Source organism: Oncorhynchus clarkii, chromosome 15, assembly GCF_045791955.1.
Source record: "Oncorhynchus clarkii lewisi isolate Uvic-CL-2024 chromosome 15, UVic_Ocla_1.0, whole genome shotgun sequence".
NCBI lineage: Eukaryota > Metazoa > Chordata > Actinopteri > Salmoniformes > Salmonidae > Oncorhynchus > Oncorhynchus clarkii.
In genome coordinates, this window is record NC_092161.1 from 33175271 (window position 1) to 33193020 (window position 17750).

General features: G+C 41.9%; 1 protein-coding gene across 1 annotated transcript in view; it reads left to right on the forward strand.

Annotated features, from left to right (window-relative positions):
* The window catches only part of c15h18orf63 (chromosome 15 C18orf63 homolog), a 126990-nt gene extending 111510 nt beyond the window's left edge, over positions 1-15480 (forward strand). Inside the window, exons 9-14 of the mRNA XM_071104488.1 lie at positions 3283-3379; positions 4581-4666; positions 7131-7317; positions 12750-13454; positions 14135-14218; positions 15358-15480. Coding sequence (XP_070960589.1) covers positions 3283-3379; positions 4581-4666; positions 7131-7317; positions 12750-13454; positions 14135-14218; positions 15358-15480 — 1282 coding nt within the window. The remainder of the gene's footprint in view (positions 1-3282; positions 3380-4580; positions 4667-7130; positions 7318-12749; positions 13455-14134; positions 14219-15357) is intronic.
* The last annotated feature ends 2270 nt before the right edge of the window (positions 15481-17750 follow it).

Here is a 17750-nt window from a genome sequence, read left to right on the forward strand (position 1 = left end):
AGCTAACGTTACAACATCAGATGAGCTAACGTTAGTAACCTAACCAATTGGCTATAGTATTAACATGTATACGACTCCTTGCCGTTCCTCAAGTTATAACGCATTAGTTACTTACTGGACCCTGGCAATTTGTGTGAAATGTTAACTAGCAAATGAACTATCTACTATCAGTGAACTAATGTTTTCCCTCGACAGTATGTGGTTAATTTTCAAAATGAGTGAATTAGGTGAAAATGAGGCGTTACTTGTGAAACAAGTGGATTCAGGGATCAAGTGTAGCTGGAGCTAGGCCTGGCTTATGCTGGATGCCACTACAGTGGTGTTGTGTCTTTGGTATCATTAAAGTGAAGACGGTTATTTTATCAAATAAATTCTCTGTCATTATTATTACGTGATTAAACTAATCATGTAAATGTAATTAACTAGGAATTCGGGCACCAAGGAAAATCTTCAGATTGCAAAGTTATAATTTTCCTAATATAACTCTTCAGATATGTTAATATCTGATCAATTAGTCTTCTAATTTATGAATTATTCTTTACCTCACATTAGTCTCATTCCAAACGTCATAAAATGTTGGTTATCTACACGAACCCAGCCTTTACTATGAATCATCCATACCCCAATTGTCTTAATCATTTATTTACTAACTAACTAAATAATCACAGAAATGCATAGAAAAACAAACAGTAGATATGGTTACTTGTTTCCTGTCCTCTCTGAGGTCACCAAATGAAACACACTCGTCATACCCGTCCTTTAAGTGTCCGCAGACCATTCGCACCTTCTCACAAGTGGACATTTTGTATCAAATTCCCATTTTGGGGATTTAGGAGTTCGCCATGTGAAATCCTTTGTTCTCTCTATATGTCTCTCTTTCTGCATGGCCAGGGGGAGAGAGTCTCCTCCAGGAATTTATGACCTGCGGTAACAGAACATGGGTGTAGGGGAGAGAGAGAGAGAGAGAGAGAAGGAGGGGGATTCCGCGATCTATACCCTGAAAGGGCCACATCATTACAGAGGTGAAAGGAACACCACACACTTTCCCTCTTTCTCACTTTTTCAAAACAGGGGATTAAAAGGGGTATGCCAGGTGTACTCTCTGTCTGAAAGAGATCAGTTATGTCAACAAAGGGTATCTGGCACATTGTAGAACAGATGTCCACAGGCAGAAAGTGTACAATGTAATAATGTGCAATGTAGTCCAAAGATATTGCTTTTATTGTGTTGAAATTTACAGTAACACTTGTGTGTGAGTGAGAGGGGACTATTACATTTATTACTTTTGCACACGTAGCCTTGTGCACCTGATCAATGTCTACCATAGTGACCACTATAATAGAGCAAAAATAGAATGCCTATTTGTTTCATTCTATTTCTACTTTAAGATGTTTTTTTCCCAAGTACAATATTTAGACGTGTGTGGTCACAAGCGTTCTATTATAAAGGCTGTCATGGCTAACTGCAATATTAGTGTATTTGTAATGCTCCGGGTGTCGTGGGTGTGGAGTCAAATGCAGGAGACAGAGAGTTCAATGCTGCGCGTCTTTTAATCGCACCAACGCACCACAGGGTGCTCACAAAAAAGTTACGTTCCCAAAACACAGGGAATCAAAAATGAACAATGGGAAACAATCCCGACCGGGCACTAACACGTGCCTATACCACAGAGCCGAAGGTTACATAGAAATAATCCCGCACAACAACCAGGCGGGCCGGCTGTCTAATAAAGACAAACTAATTAAACATCCACAGGTGCTACCACTCAACATACAAGGAGGGGGAGGAATAACAATCAGTGGCAACTAATAGGCCGGTGACGACGACCGCCGAGCGCCACCTGCCCGGGAAAGGGAAACACCCTCGGTCGGACTCGTGACAGTATTGCTTTTCTCAAGACATGAGTGTCATTTGCAGTAAAGTCTAGGCAACAAATAAGATTGGATTACTTTCTTTAAATGTTTTATTTTACACATAGAGACTGATCATGTAGCTCATATATTCTTTGCTATTTAATTAGTTAAAACCTGCATTTCCCACTAGCAGAGATTTTGTGCATGTTTCAGCCCAACAAAAAAAGGTGTCACCTTTTTGGGCCTTTACCAGTTTGCATCCCTGCAGCTGTTGGGACCGTATATAGACAGGAGTGTGTGGCTCTCCTTTATTTTCAAGTTTTCCACTCCGCTAGCCAGCACCTCGGCTAAATAGGCGTGCGTTTCTTTTTCTTCTAGATCAATCAATTGAGTTTACCACAGGTGGACTACAATCAAGTTGTAGAAACATCTCAAGGATGATCAATGGAAACAGGATGCACCTGAGCTCAATTTTGAGTCTCATAGCAAAGGGTCTGAATACGTATGTAAATAAGGTATTTCTGTTTTGTATTTTTAATACATTTGCAAAAAATGTCTAAAAACCTGTTTTCACTTTGTCATTATAGGCTATTGTGTGTAGATTGCTGAGGATTCTTTCATAGGGTTGTAACGTAGCAAAATGTGGAAAAAGTCAAGTGGTCTGAATACTTTCCGAAGGCACTGTACATTTTCTTATTTTTTTCATTCTGGTCTCCTGTGGGAATCGAACCCACAACCCTAGCGTTGTAAGCACCATGCAGATTCTTTCTGTATACATAATAACAAGTGTTACGAGCACACGGGCAGGGGTTTGTACACAGATACGTGCACACAGGCAGGAGTTTGAAAACGAAGACACCGTGTAAACCAGTGGAGGATGGTGGGAGGAGCTATAGGAGGACAGGCTCATTGTAGTGGCTGGAATGGCATAAATTGAGAGAAAAAAACATTGCGATGACAGGTTGGATTGAACTGTTGATATGTCATGGAACTTCAATACTTATGTATGAACAGAGAATAACATAAAACGTAAGAACATCAAAATCAGGGTTGGGTTCAATTCCATTTCAATTCAGGAAGTGAACATACATTTTGCAATTTCAATTTACCTCCTGAATTTGCTGAATCTTCATTTGAGGTTTAAAAGGGCTTCTGAAGTTTTGTAATTTTCACTTTGAAATTTCAGACTTGATTTCCCCTTACGATAAGTATATCAAACCCTACAAACATGTCCATTTAATTATAATCAAATAATAATTCATGTTTCCTGTTGCTCCGGGATTATTTTCCTTTCTCAAAACTTTCTCAGATTTGACAAATTAAGATCCAAATTAAGGTCCGACATCTGTACAACCTGTCAATCTTGTATGTCTTTACTGATATGTTATAGGTACACTTGATATATAGCTTCCGTCTGTGTTGTGTGTAGCATGAAAAGGGGTCAGATCGTCAGCATCAGTCACCGGATGCCCACCGAGAGCCCCTTCCAGTGCTACGCTGACATCCAGAATCACTGGAGCAGTTTGGTAGGTCACAGCCTGGTCCCACATCTGTTTGTGCTGTCTTGCCAACTCCTTTAATCACTGTAATGACAATGGCCATAGGAATTGGCAAGACAGCACAAACCGATCTGAGACCAGGCTAGGTAAGTTACTCTTCACATTAACTACTCTTAATAAGGCTGCATAAAGCTGCCATGAAAGAGACATCTCATATGTCATAACTACGAGATTAGGAAAAACTAGGAAAAGCTCTGGGCCCTAGTTAAAGGTTATGATTCCAGGTTGGGTCAAGCTCACTTTAGTGAACCATGTGTCACTATCAATTCAGACTTATTCACTAATAGGTTACCTACTGTAATTGGCTAGGCATAACGCCTGCTTGCTAGATTACCTAAATGATATGTAGTGTCACAACCATGTCAAGTTATTTGGCATCAACTGATTTCTGTTATGTCAACAATAATGCAAACTCACATTGGCATCACACAACACACACACACACACACGTGGACTACTCCAGGGAACTGTTGTTCTAACTACAACCACAGGACCAAACTTGATGGTGGTGAATGACATCCCATTGCTCACATCCTGTCTGTCAACATCTGTCAGCAACTAAACATGGACTTGGTCCGGCGCGGTGTGTGTGCTTGTGTGTGCCTGTATGCGTGTGAGTGTGTGTGACAATGTGTGTGCGTGTTTGTGTGGACTTGGCCCTTCAGTATGACTCACTAACGTTGGCTGGAAACAAGCCATCAGATTTCACACCCACGCTACCTAACAGTTTACTCTACCATCATGTTGTTAATTAAGGTCCTTTTGCTTATAAAATTCCCAATGATAAACATGCATTGCCAAAGCCCTCTCTCCAACATGTGTTGTTAATTAAGTATATTATAGTGCTGTATGACTATTGTATCTCAGCCTTGAACAAGAGCTCTCACTGGCCTGTGTGGTTGGGCCAGTGGATAGAACAAATGGACGGGACAGCTGGCTGATAGTAATGCTCGACACGTCAGTGTTGGTGTTGGTCTGTCGTCACATCTGGGTGAGTGCTTGACATTCAGAGACGGGTCACAAACAAATAATCTTCCTTGCTGTGTCGTCTACTCACCCCCTCTGTTTGACACTGCTAGCTTATACACACACACACACAATGCACACTCACACACAGTTAATGTATTTGTCCTTACTACTTCTTCCTTGTTTATTTTTTATTTTTCAGTATGGCTACCAACTCCCCCAAATTGATGAGGAAGAAGTGATTTATTGCAATGTATACTTCAAACTGGTTGGAGAAAGGCTGTTCACGTATCCTTTTAAGCCTGTGGTATGGATTGGGGACCATCCTTTGGCCCACCTTTGGCCCACCTGTTGACTGTTATGTTGTTACACTGATTCAAACTGTCACGTTTATGTCTACTCATGCAACTGTTATTGTGATAAGGCACAGTTAGTGTTTTCTTGTAACTTGTAACTGCTTGTTACCAGCATTTGTCCCTTGATAGGTTGTAAAATGAAACATGAATCGAACTCTGGAGAGGGAAAATAACAAAACAAACAGTGTAAAATGGTTCACATATGGTGTTCTTCAAGCCAGTGTTCACTCTTTAAGTTCATTCAAATTTGGCAGACATTTCAATTCATCTTAAAGGGGCAATTACATTGTTTACAAGTAAACAAGCTTATATTTTGGCTTCTGATGGGGTACAACAGTTGAACTAAACTCGTGAGGAATTTCTAAGTTATATTTTTCAAACATCAATGGCTATACATCATTAATTTTCAAATCAAAAAATGGATGTACCAATCCCAGATGGGTCCTTTAAAGTGAGTTCCATTCAGACAGTGAACATATTACGTTTCTTTAAAGGCCCTGTTCAGGCAAACTAGATTTTCCTGTGTTTTAGAAACTCAGCTCAGGGTTTTTCAGAACCCTGTTTTTCAAAGATAATTTGTAAAAATCCAAATAACAGATCTTCATTGTAAAGGGTTTAAACACTGTTTCCCATGCTTGTTCAATGAACTATAAACAATTAATGAACATGCCCAAGTGGAACGGTCTTTTAGACACTAACAGCTTACAGACGGTAGGCAATTAAGGTCATAGTTATGAAAACTTAGGACACTAAAGAGGTCTTTCTACTGACTCTGAAAAACACCAAAAGAAAGATGCCCAGGTTCCCTGCTCATCTGTGTGAATGTGCTTTAGGCATGCTGCAAGGAGGCATGAGGACTGCAGATGTGGCCAGGGAAATAAATTGCAATGTCAGTACTGTGAGACACCTAAGACAGAGCTACAGGAGACAGGACGGACAGCTGATCGTCCTTGCAGTGGCAGACCACGTGTAACAACACCTGCACAGGATCGGTACATCCGAACATCACACCTGCGGGACAGGTACAAGATGGCAACAACCACTGCCCGAGTTCCCCAGGAACACACCTACCCTCCTTCGGTGCTCAAACTGTCCGCAATAGGTGGAGAGAGGCTGGACTGAGGGCTTGTAGGCCTGTTGTAAGGCAGGTCCTCATTCGACTTCACCAGCGACAACGGCACTCATGGGCACAAACCCACCGTCGCTGGACCAGACAGGACTGTCAAAAAGTGCTCTTCACTGACGAGTCGCGGTTTTGTCTCACCAGGGGTGATGGTCGTATTCGCGTTTATCGTCGAAGGAATTAGCATTACACCGAGGCCTGTACTCTGGAGCGGGATCAATTTGGAGGTGGAGGGTCCGTCATGGTCTGGGGCGGGGTGTCACAGCATCATCGGACTGAGCTTGTTGTCATTGCAGGAAATCACAATCTCAAAGCGTTATAGAGAAGACCTCCACTTCCCTTATGTGGTACCCTTTTTGCAGACTCATTCTTACATGACCCTCCAGCATGACAATGCCACCAGCCATACGGCTCTTTCTGTCCGTGATTTCCTGCAAGACAGGAATGTAAGTGTTCTGCCATGGCCAGCGAAGAGCCCGGATCTCAAACCCATTGAGCATGTCTAGGACCTGTTGGATCGGAGGGTGAGGGCTAGGGCCATTCCCCCCAGAAATGTCCGGGAACTTGCAGGTGCCTTGGTGGAAGAGTGGGGTAACATCTCACAGCAAGAACGGCCAAGTCTGGTGCAGTCCACGAGGAGGAGATGCACTTCAGTACTTAATGCAGCTGGTGGCTATACCAGATACTGACTTATACTTTTGATTTTGACCCCTGTTAGTCACATGTCTGTGGAACTTGTTCAGTTTATGTCTCAGTTGTTGAATCTTGTTATATTCATACAAGTATTTACACATGTTGAGTTTGCTGAAAATAAGCGGAGTTGACAGTGAGAGGACGTTTATTTTTATGCTGAGTTTATATACTTCCACACTATGAGGTTGAATAATACTGTGAAATTGTGAAAATGTTGATAATGCCCTTTTAGTGGAAGAGCTGTTTGAAAAGACTGCATGACGTTTCAGCCTGTTTAGGTAGGATGAAGTTTAGGCCTGCCTGGTGACATCACCAGTCAACAGTTAATAGACCAATAGAAAGAGAGTTCCAAACCAGTAACAGCTCATTTGATGTTTTCCCCTCCCTACTCAGACTACTCCCAGGCAGTCCTAGCAAAAATCTTGCTTGAGAAATTGCTATTTTCTAAGAAGCTGTTTTTGCTTAATTTTTGACCATTTTAATTGAAAACATTCACAGTAGGGTACTTAATTGTTATCCAGAAATGATTTGATACTGAGATAAAAAACAGATGCATTGGACCTTTAACTAGTCTGCTAAGATACCCTCTGAGCTGTATCCGGACTGATCCGGTGCAGCGCTGTCCCAGGGTGGACCTCCAGGGGGCGCTCAGCTCCTTCCTATCCCACCTGAGGGAGAGCCTGCAGACTGTCTGTGGCTTCCCAGCCCGCATGACCAGCAAGCCCTGCTACCACACCACCAGCCTGCTCAGCATTGCCTCAGCACAGGTACAGGGTGCACACAAGTGGTGCGCGGGTCAGCTGTTTGTTCACCCGCACATGCCCATAATTGCTAATAATCCACAACCGCCCGACTATATGTGATGAAGTGAAAATCTGAGGCCCGCACCCGACACTAACCCGCTGATATAGAAAATGCTCTATAGGCTACAGTCAAAGACTGCGGAAAGATTTTTGGACAGGGTGCAGGACATTTTGGTAGGCTATTTGTTCGTCAACTAGATCCATGCAGCTTCTCTTCTGTCATTATATGTTGCCCTAGAAGACTAAATAAACCCTTGCTCACCAGAATAATGTCTTGAATCGATAGAATGAATGCTTAAATCTAGTTGACAAAGTTTTCTCTGTCAAATGCTTTCATGGAGCAAAGACCTTTAGGGACCAGGAGAAAATGCAGTAACTCCCAAAAAATGACATCAGTTTGATCTGTTGTAAGGAAATAGAAAGCTGTGAAAACAATCCAACATGTTTCTGATGAGATTTCAGGTTGGCTTGGATGCATATTTTATGTGGTTGAAATACTAGCAGCTTTTATGATGCTGATAAATATAGTACCTCTACAGATGGTATCTAACTGAGCATTAGCATTCTCTCAAGATGCTGAAAGACAGAAATCATATTTCTCCACTCCTGTTCCCGAGTCAAAATGTTCCCTACATTTGGTGTAGGTTATTATTTTATTGCAAGAAGTGGTTAATTTTGCAGGAGTTAATATTAAGGCTATGTGAGAGGTCCAGATTTCACTTTCCATTTAACCCATTTGAACAGCAGGCTACAATTCCCTTGACGTGCCATAGGCCTATTTGAAGTCTACTGTCTTGTGACTGTGTATGCACATAACATAGTGCATTGCTATCATCCTCTTTTAGCACTTCAACCAATCTTTCCCAAACATTACTTTTCTGGCCTTCCCTTCACTTTCACTCCCCTTTCACAGCTTTTCTCTTATTCAATTAAACTCCGACATTGCCCTTTTTGCCTTCGTGGTTTGACCTGAAATTTTTCTGCCCGTTCCCAAAAGCATTTGGCGATTGGTGTATAGGCTATTTGGCACAGCTTAAGCTTGTGCACTAATGCCAGATAGCCTAAAATAATGAGAGAGAAAAAACTATATTAGCCTATAGATCAGGGATGGTTAACAGTGGCTCATGGGTCTCATGAGAACAGTGGCTCATGAGTCTGCAAATATAAATTGCACAAGAGTGATACATTTATGGATTTTGTAAGGTATTGTTTTCTCTCTATTCAACCCACCCGCCCTTTATCTGTTTATCTGTTGCCGCCTGCTATAGACCACCCTCTGCCCCCAGCTGTGCTCTGGACACCATATGTGAACTGATTGCCCCCCATCTATCTTCAGAGCTCGTGCTGCTAGGCGACCTAAACTGGAACATGCTTAACACCCCAGCCATCCTACAATCTAAGCTTGATGCCCTCAATCTCACACAAATTATCAATGAACCTTCCAGGTACCACCCCAAAGCCGTAAACACGGACACCCTCATAGATATTATCCTAACCAACTTGCCCTCTAAATACATCTCTGCTGTTTTCAACCAAGATCTCAGTGATCACTACCTCATTGCCTGCATCTGTAATGGGTCAGCGGTCAAACGACCTCCACTCATCACTGTCAAACGCTCCCTGAAACACTTCAGCAAGCAGCCCTTTCTAATCGACCTGGCCGGGGTATCCTGGAAGGATATTGACTTCATCCTGTCAGTAGAGGATGCCTGGTTATTTTTTTTAAATGCCTTCCTCACCATCTTAAATAAGCATGCTCCATTCAAGAAATTTAGAACCAGGAACAGATATAGCCCTTGGTTCTCTCCAGACCTCACTGCCCTTAATCAACATAAAAACATCCTATGGCATTCTGCATTAGCATCGAACAGCCCCCGTGATATGCAACCTTTCCAGGAAGATAGAAACCAATATACACAGGCAGTTAGAAAAGCCAAGGCAAGCTTTGTCAAGCAGAAATTTGTTTCCTGCAACACAAACTCAAAAAAGTTCTGGGACACTGTAAAGTCCATGGAGAATAAGAACACCTCCTCCCAGCTGCCCACTGCTCTGGGGATAGAAAACACTGTCACCACCGATAAATCCACTATAATTGAGAATTTCAATAAGAATTTTTATACGGCTAGCCATGCTTTCCACCTGGCTACCCCTACCCCTGTCAACAGCACTGCACCCCCCACAGCAACTTGCCCAAGCCTTCCCCATTTCTCCTTCTCCCAAATCCAGTCAGCTGATGTTCTGAAAGAGCTGCAAAATCTGGACCCCTACAAATCATCCGGGCTAGACAATCTGGACCCTTTCTTTCTAAAGTTATCTGCCAAATTTTTTTGCGACCCCTATTACTAGCCTGTTCAACCTCTCTTTCGTGTCGTCTGAGATTCCCAGAGATTGGAAAGCAGCTGCGATCATCCCCCTCTTCAAAGGGGTGGACACTCTTGACCCATACTGCTACAGACCTATATCTATCCTACCCTGCCTTTCTAAGGTCTTCGAAAGCCAAGTCAACCAACAGATTACCAACCATTTCGAATCCCACCGCACCTTCTCCGCTATGCAATCTTGTTTCAGAGCTGGTCATGAGTGCACCTCAGCCACGCTCAAGGTCCTAAACGATATCTTAACCGCCATCGATAAGGAACAATATTGTGCAGCCATATTCATTGACCTGGCCAAGGCTTTTGACTCTGTCAATCACCACATCCTCATCGGCAGACTCGATAGCATTGGTTTCTCAAATTATTGCCTCGCCTGGTTCACCAACTACTTCTCTGATCGAGTTCAGTGTGTCAAATCGGAGGGCCTGTTGTCCGGGCCTCTGGCAGTCTCTATGGGGGTGCCACAGGGTTCAGTTCTTGGACCGACTCTCTTCTCTGTATACATCAATTATGTCGCTCTTGCTGCTGGTGAGTCTCTGATCCACCTCTATGCAGACGACACCATTCTGTATACTTCTGGCCCTTTGGACACTGTGTTAACAACCCTCCAGACGAGCTTCAATGCCATACAACTCTCCTTCCGTGGCCTCCAATTGCTCTTAAATACAAGTAAAACTAAATGCATGCTCTTCAACCGATCGCTGCCTGCACTTGCGTGCCCGTCCAACATCACTACTCTGGACGTTTCTGACTTGGAATATGTGGACAACTACAAATACCTAGGTGTCTGGTTAGACTGTAAACTCTCCTTCCAGACTCACATCCAACATTTCCAATCCAAAGTTAAATCTAGAATTGGCTTCCTATTTCGCAACAAAGCATCCTTCACTCATGCTGCCAAACATACCCTTGTAAAACTGACCATCCTACCGATCCTCGACTTTGGCGATGTCATTTACAAAATAGCCTCCAATACCCTACTCAATAAATTGGATGCAGTCTATCACAGTGCCATCCGTTTTGTCACCAAAGCCCCATATAATACCGACCACTGTGACCTGTACGCTCTCGTTGGCTGGCCCTCGCTTCATACTCGTCGCCAAACCCACTGGCTCCAGGTCATCTACAAGACCCTGCTAGGTAAAGTCCCCCCTTATCTCAGCTCGCTGGTCACCGCAGCAGCACCCACCTGTAGCACGCGCTCCAGCAGGTATAGCTCTCTGGTCACCCCCAAAACCAATTCCTCCTTTGGCCGCCTCTCCTTCCAGTTCTCTGCTGCCAATGACTGGAACGAACTACAAAAATCTCTGAAACTGGAAACACTTATCTCCCTCACTAGCTTTAAGCACCAGCTGTCAGAGCAGCTCACAGATTACTGTACCTGTACATAGCCCATCTATAATTTACCCCAAACAGCTACCTCTTCCCCTATTGTATTTATTTATTTTGCTTTATCTTGGCCAGGTCGCAATAGTAAATGAGAGCTTGTTCTCAACTTGCCTACCTGGTTAAATAAAGGTAAAATAAAAAAATCTACACTATATTGAATTACCCTAAACCCATCCAGCCCGCGGTTTCCACTTGGACTGTAGGTTATGAGTCAACCCGCGCATCACTATTGCACACTGCACACACACTCGTGCACACAGACACACTCACAGGTACAGGACTACAGACTATCGTTGATACAACGTATGTCATTTTGCACACATAGACGCACATACTGGTACTATATTGTGCCTTGGTGCTGCTCATATTTCTCAGGTATTTCAAATTACACATTCAAGATTTCTACGTTTTAGAAGTTTTACAAAAGAGACACTATTCATGATAAAGATTTTATTTGAAGTAGATTTTTTATATTTCCCACATTAGTTTTATCTGTACAATTTATCTTCACAAAATAAGATTTACGCCTTACATTTCTCGAGATCCAAATTTATGTTTGACAGTTTTTTGTTATTCCAAACTGTCAGAAAGGAGGTGTGATGATAAATGTCTGGGTCCTCCCGATAGGATGTGAGAAACGAGCAGAAAGAGAGAGAGAAGGCTCAGGTTCCCTCCTCCATCCACCCACCCTTTCTGGTGATTGATTAGTACAATCTGGGTGAATAGTACAAGGCAGAGAAAATCCTTGAATTTTCAAGTTGAAACAATGGCAAAGCGTTCTGCTAGCAGCTAGGTCATATCCTCTTCCCTGGGTCATATTCATTAGTATTCACCGTAGCAAAAGGTTTTGCAATGAAAACAAACGATTCATATTGGATAACTTCAGGTTAGTCCCTCCCTGTTTCAGTCCGTTTTGCGTCAGTTTGGTGCCTAGTGAATACGATCCTGGTTTGTTATTGCCCACAGATGTTGGTGCTGGAAGCTCTCGCTGTCAAAGTGAATGGAGGTTTATTTGTGCTGGACCTGGAACGGGACGCTGTTATTAAAGTTTGACAAATTATGTGGGAGCTTGTTGAAACACCCTACCCACTGGCCACAGACGTCAATTCAATGTCTTTTACATGTTGGTTCAATGTGATTTCATTGAAATAACGTGGAAACAATGTTGATTCAACCAGTGTGTGCCAAGTGGGTATTTACAGTGTTTAATTAAGAAGTTAATGAAGTAGAACTTGAACTCACAGTAATCATCCGTTTTACAGGAGTAATAACTGTATATGAACCTAGATTTGGGGTAACAGTAATATATGGTTCATAGGTATTATTGAGTCATTATAGATTCATTTCATACATTTATAAGATACAAAGCTGGTGCAACTCTGGCCATTATATCATATTTTTTCAAAATGCCCTACTGCAGCATGAAGGTACATTGTTAATGTGACAAACATGCTGCCAAATGCTAGTTAATAATTTGCAATACAACATGTAATGACGGTGCAGTTACAGTACATCCACTTTGAAGCAAATGTTTTTTATTGAACTGCAGTACAGTTTCACTTTTTTAATTCCCAGAACTGTATGTTCCCATGTTCCAACATCACTGCGCTGTGCATTCCTTTGTGGTCGCAGGTGGCTAGTGGCAAACCGGTGAACTTGACGACCAAGTCAGCTAGCAGGCCCGTGCTGAGTCAACTCCATGCCTCCTGCCCCCTCAAGCCCTCATTTGGGGGGGCACCAGGCGCCCAGACTTTCAGCCAGCCAGTGGGACAGAGTGGCAGCAGCAGCTATCTCAGCACTGGAAGAACCCAGGGGGTCCATCCCACTCCCACTCAGAGTTATACCCCAGGGAGAGGCTTGCCCTCCTCCTCTCTCTATCCCAGTGCTGCCCCTCCCCAACCCACCACACACCCCCAACACAGCCAGGCCCCACTGACTGGAACCAAGATGGTACCCATCTTCAAGAACAAGGCCCTCCCGCGCTATGTCAATGTCACCCAGCTTCTGGCTGAGAAGCAGCAGAAGAGAGCCGAGGAGCAACGGCAGACACCTGTGTCGGGACAGAAGAGGGCCTGCCCAGCCTTCTCCTCCTCTTCCTTTTCCTCCTCGTCTGTTCCCCTCTCTTTGCATTCCTCGTCTACCTCTTCCAAGTGGACAGAGGAAGCCCGCCGGCCCACTCCAGCGTCCATGCCTCACTTGACCCCCTTTCCGCAGCCTGAAGGGGTTTCCCCACATTCCTCCCAGGTGCACGCCAGTGAGAGAGCTTTCAGAGTGAGGGACGAGATCGCCTCAGGTCCCCCTCATCTTCTTCCATCTGGTCTGCTAGGCAACAGAGGGGTGAGTCACCACCAAACACACTCTAGATGTAATTGTAATTTGAGATTTAGTCCAATCACATTTCAGTTGAACTTTTTACTGCAGTGGGCTAAATCAGGGTCACACCGAGTGTTTCTTGGTAGTCTTAAACAAATCTCCTTTTGAAACAAAAGTATACACCTCACACACATGGTTATGAGCTTTAAAAAAGAAGACCATATCAGATATAGAGTTTTTTGTTTGCATCCCAACGTTACACTATATATACTATACATCACAGAAAACTGAAAACAAAACTATTTGACACAGAAACACTGTATTTGAAGCGTTAAAAAATAAATAATGTTTATTCATGTTGAAATTATGAAAAATAGGAATAACATTCCACCCATGAGGCCACTAGGTCATTTTACTGCAGGAAAGGACTACGATGGGATTTCAATCTTAGGAATTAAGATTAGCTCGCCTAATTTAAATATAAGGGCATATCTCCCATTGCATTCAGTGCTTGATTGTTTGCGTGAAGTCAATGCTTTTCCCAGGTGAGGATTTGTCCCTGTACTGTATGTTTGAGACTGTTCAGTAGTCAAATATGTTTTGTGTGTGTATTTGCTGAGGATTTGAATAGTTTTTTAAATATTTTTTTTTAAATATAAAGATATATTGTATTGTAATTAAAGTAATGGGTTCTCACCTCTCAGGGGGACTGGTTTGAGTCAAAACCAAAGAAGCCAAAGTCTGCAGTGCAGGATGTGGACGTGGAGAAGCACGCGAGAAGTAACCAGGTATGTCCTTTACTATACTTTTACCTTGATCTTTACAATAGCTTTGATTTACAGTGAAAAGTATGTATTTTGCAAATGTTCTGCGTGTTGAGAGAGGTGATAAATTCGACAAATGGTTTGAGGGAGGCAAAACATCCCACCAAAGCAGGTTGATTAGGGGACGATACATCAGAGTAAATGTTTAGCAAGATCCATAAACCGAATAGATTTTCCCACTACACCCCTGAGTGAATTCCATTACAAGCTTTTACTAAATGAGATCCGTCTTGTGTCTTGTTCTCGAGCTAGATACCATTTTTTACAGATACTATTTCACAGAAGTTACGACTCGGTTGATCATTTTTACGAGGGAGCCGGGGGAAAGTTTATTAGAATGATTGCTGTCATTTTGAAGGATTCGCTTTCGGACTGGGACACAGATGGGCACTGAATGGACATAGAGACCTTACCTAATATACTTCAGGGAGGGCCAGATGTAATCTATAGGGATGTTACTCTTCAAAATGACTTTACAGCGTCTGCATAGTTCATTATTACAACTGCAGTCATTTATCTTTTGTAGCTGCATTGTTTTTGGTTTTATTTGAATAAACATAGGTAAGGTAAACTATGGAAGTCCGAGTAGATTTGATCTTTTAGGTCATTTATACTTTTCTCTGTAAGCAAACACCCAATGGAACCAGGAAATTTGCCAACATCTACACCCAATCAACATAAAGTACATTTCCCTGTACAATGAAGATTGAACAAAACTAAGGATCTCAACACATAATGTATGGAGGATTCACATAAGAAATGTCTTGATGTTTGATGTGCTCCCCCCTCAGAAGGTGAAGGTGTCTCCACTGTGTCTGATGACATCACTCTCAAACCGCTAATTGTAAACTAAGATGAAGGATTTAAAAAATATATATATCCTTATCGGTCCAATTTGAGAGCTATAATTCAGAAACTAAAGTAAGCGTCCGAAAGATGACATTATACAAAGATTACAGTATACCTGTGAGGAAATTCTCTACCACCTCAGATTTTTTTCTTGACCTACAGTAGGATAAAAAGTGTAAGAAGGGTTTTATGAAATACATTTTATTGATTGATTGGCTTTATGATTGAACATGTCTTGTTTGCTATTTATTCAGCTGTCGAAGATCAATGTGACGACCCTGCAGGCCTGGCTGAAGAGCCGCGGAGTGGTGGTACGGTCCAAGGAAAGGAAAGAGGAGCTGGTGTCAAAGGTCATGCGTTGCCTGAGTGAATCTTGAGTAGTGAGGGTCGCCTTCCAGACAGACACAGAGAGGGTCATTTTACACTATTCAACATCACAGAGAACAGGCTGGTTTTAAGGGTCATTGATAGTGAGCTTTGTATTGCTATCAGGTCTCTGTGTTATCATTCTTGAATGATATGTACTGTACCTGTATGGTGTTCTTGTTATGAAGTTAATACCCACTGGGCACAGAAGTCAATTCAACTGAGGTAGTAAGATGTTTCTGGCCTTGAGTTTGAGGTAAGAACAGATAATTTTATGTAATATATTTATTTTATTTATTTGTTTAACATAAAAAGAGTAATATATCTCCTATTTATATAGTTTTGTTTTATATATTAGTAATTTTTATTAATCCCCATTTCTTGCTTTTCTTGTTCAAGATGTAATTTTCTGTAGTATGTTTGAGCTTTATTTCAGAAAAGATCAAAGCAAATGTCTGTTAGTACTTATTCAATATTCAGATCCTTTGAAATTGTGCATACACATTGATTGCCATAATAAAACAAAGATGTTTTTAATATTAAATAGAAAAGATTCCCCATGTAAAATGTATATGGCCCCCTTACACCGTTTGCTCTCAGCAGAGTGAATGTTCTGTGACCAGACCTGGATTCCAATACTATTCGAAAATCTTCAAATCGTTTTTTTTTTTTTTTTTTTTTTTGTGGGAGCGTTTTCTTTAACCTACAGGAGTGCCAGGTGGCCGGCGTTTGCTCTTTGGGGACTTTTCTATTAGTTCCACTGCAAAAGGCAAACAAATAAAGTATTTGAAATGATTTCAAATAGAATTTGAACCCAGGTCTACCTCTGACCTTATTGATTGAAGTGTGCTATGTTTACTGAGCCAGCCAGTCAACTCACAAATTCTCTTCAATGCCTCTCTCACTAGCTAGGTTTCCATCCAACCTTTATATGCAAGTAAAGTACATGTCGGATAAAAAATGTAATGACAAGCCTGATGAAAACAGCTAATTTGTCGCTAAACTTTCCAAATGTCGACAAACCAAAATACGCTAGACAAGGTGGGATATTTAAATTATGTGAGAAATGGTGGTGGAAGCGCCTTTATGCACAAATATTGATATAATAATTATATCAAAGTAATCTTGGAGTCATGAAATGATATGTTGTGTGGTCCTCCAACTATGACTCTGGAAAGCATGCAGTTTATTAGGCTACAGATGAAATAAGTTATGATGATGGGTGGTGAAAGTGCAAGGTATTGAGCTTGATACTCCTTTTCAATAAATATCGAGGGTTTTATTCTGGTGACTGATGCTTGGCTGCCATTTGACAAATAAAAATAATCTTGCTCTTTCGTCCATAATCATTTCATCATGTAGGCTATACCTGCACTGTATCTGCGAGCTGTTGTCTAGAGCACACGTGCCAAGACCAGAGTGGGCACATTAGCTATATAATTTATTGTGACCTAACCATCAGCAGAGTTGAAAATGCGATGGAAACCCATGTAACTTTATTCGGCACATGTGAATTTAATCAAAAAAGTTATTTTCATGTGAACTATGTCATCACGCATCGCCTATTATCCATAACAAGTCAATTTGATGGAAACACATCTCTGGTGGGAAAATACGCATTTTGTTTTCATGCAGATTTTAGAATATTCGCATGAAAATGTGTCCGTAGTTGGATGGTACCCTAGCTAGAGACAGAATTCTAGAGTGTGATGGCTATTGCGACAGCACAAAAGTTTTGTATAACTAAGTATGATGGAAAGCGCTGCGATGGTTGTTGGAGACATCTGTAATGATACCCTCAGTCTGGATCAACTGCAAAAGAGTAAAAAGCATTTGTGTGAAATTCGATCGCAAGCATCAGAAGCCAAACTGCGTGTCTTTCAAAGAGGAGACTTAAAGCTCTTTCTTTGTGGTTTATTCAGGCAAAAGCTTAATGATCCGTACAAATCTGACATCGAGAGCTTTGCATTGAGTTTCAACTTTTCTTTCAAGGTTTTTTAAAGCCATTATTTTGGAGGGGTGGTATATCATACATCACAGTTTTTAATGTGAAACAGACCGTGTGAATTTTTTCTCTTCCCTTTCTTGGCTTTAAGGACAACTGTTAGGCATTAGATTTAATGGCTCCAAGCATCATGGTCCTTTTATGGATGCATGTGCTCTTTGTGACAGTAATGTGATATTACTTTGATAATTAGTCATTACCTAATTTCACTCCCTACTCTACCTTCTCTTCCTCTGTATCCACTGCTAAAGCCACTTTCTATCACTCTTCATTTCA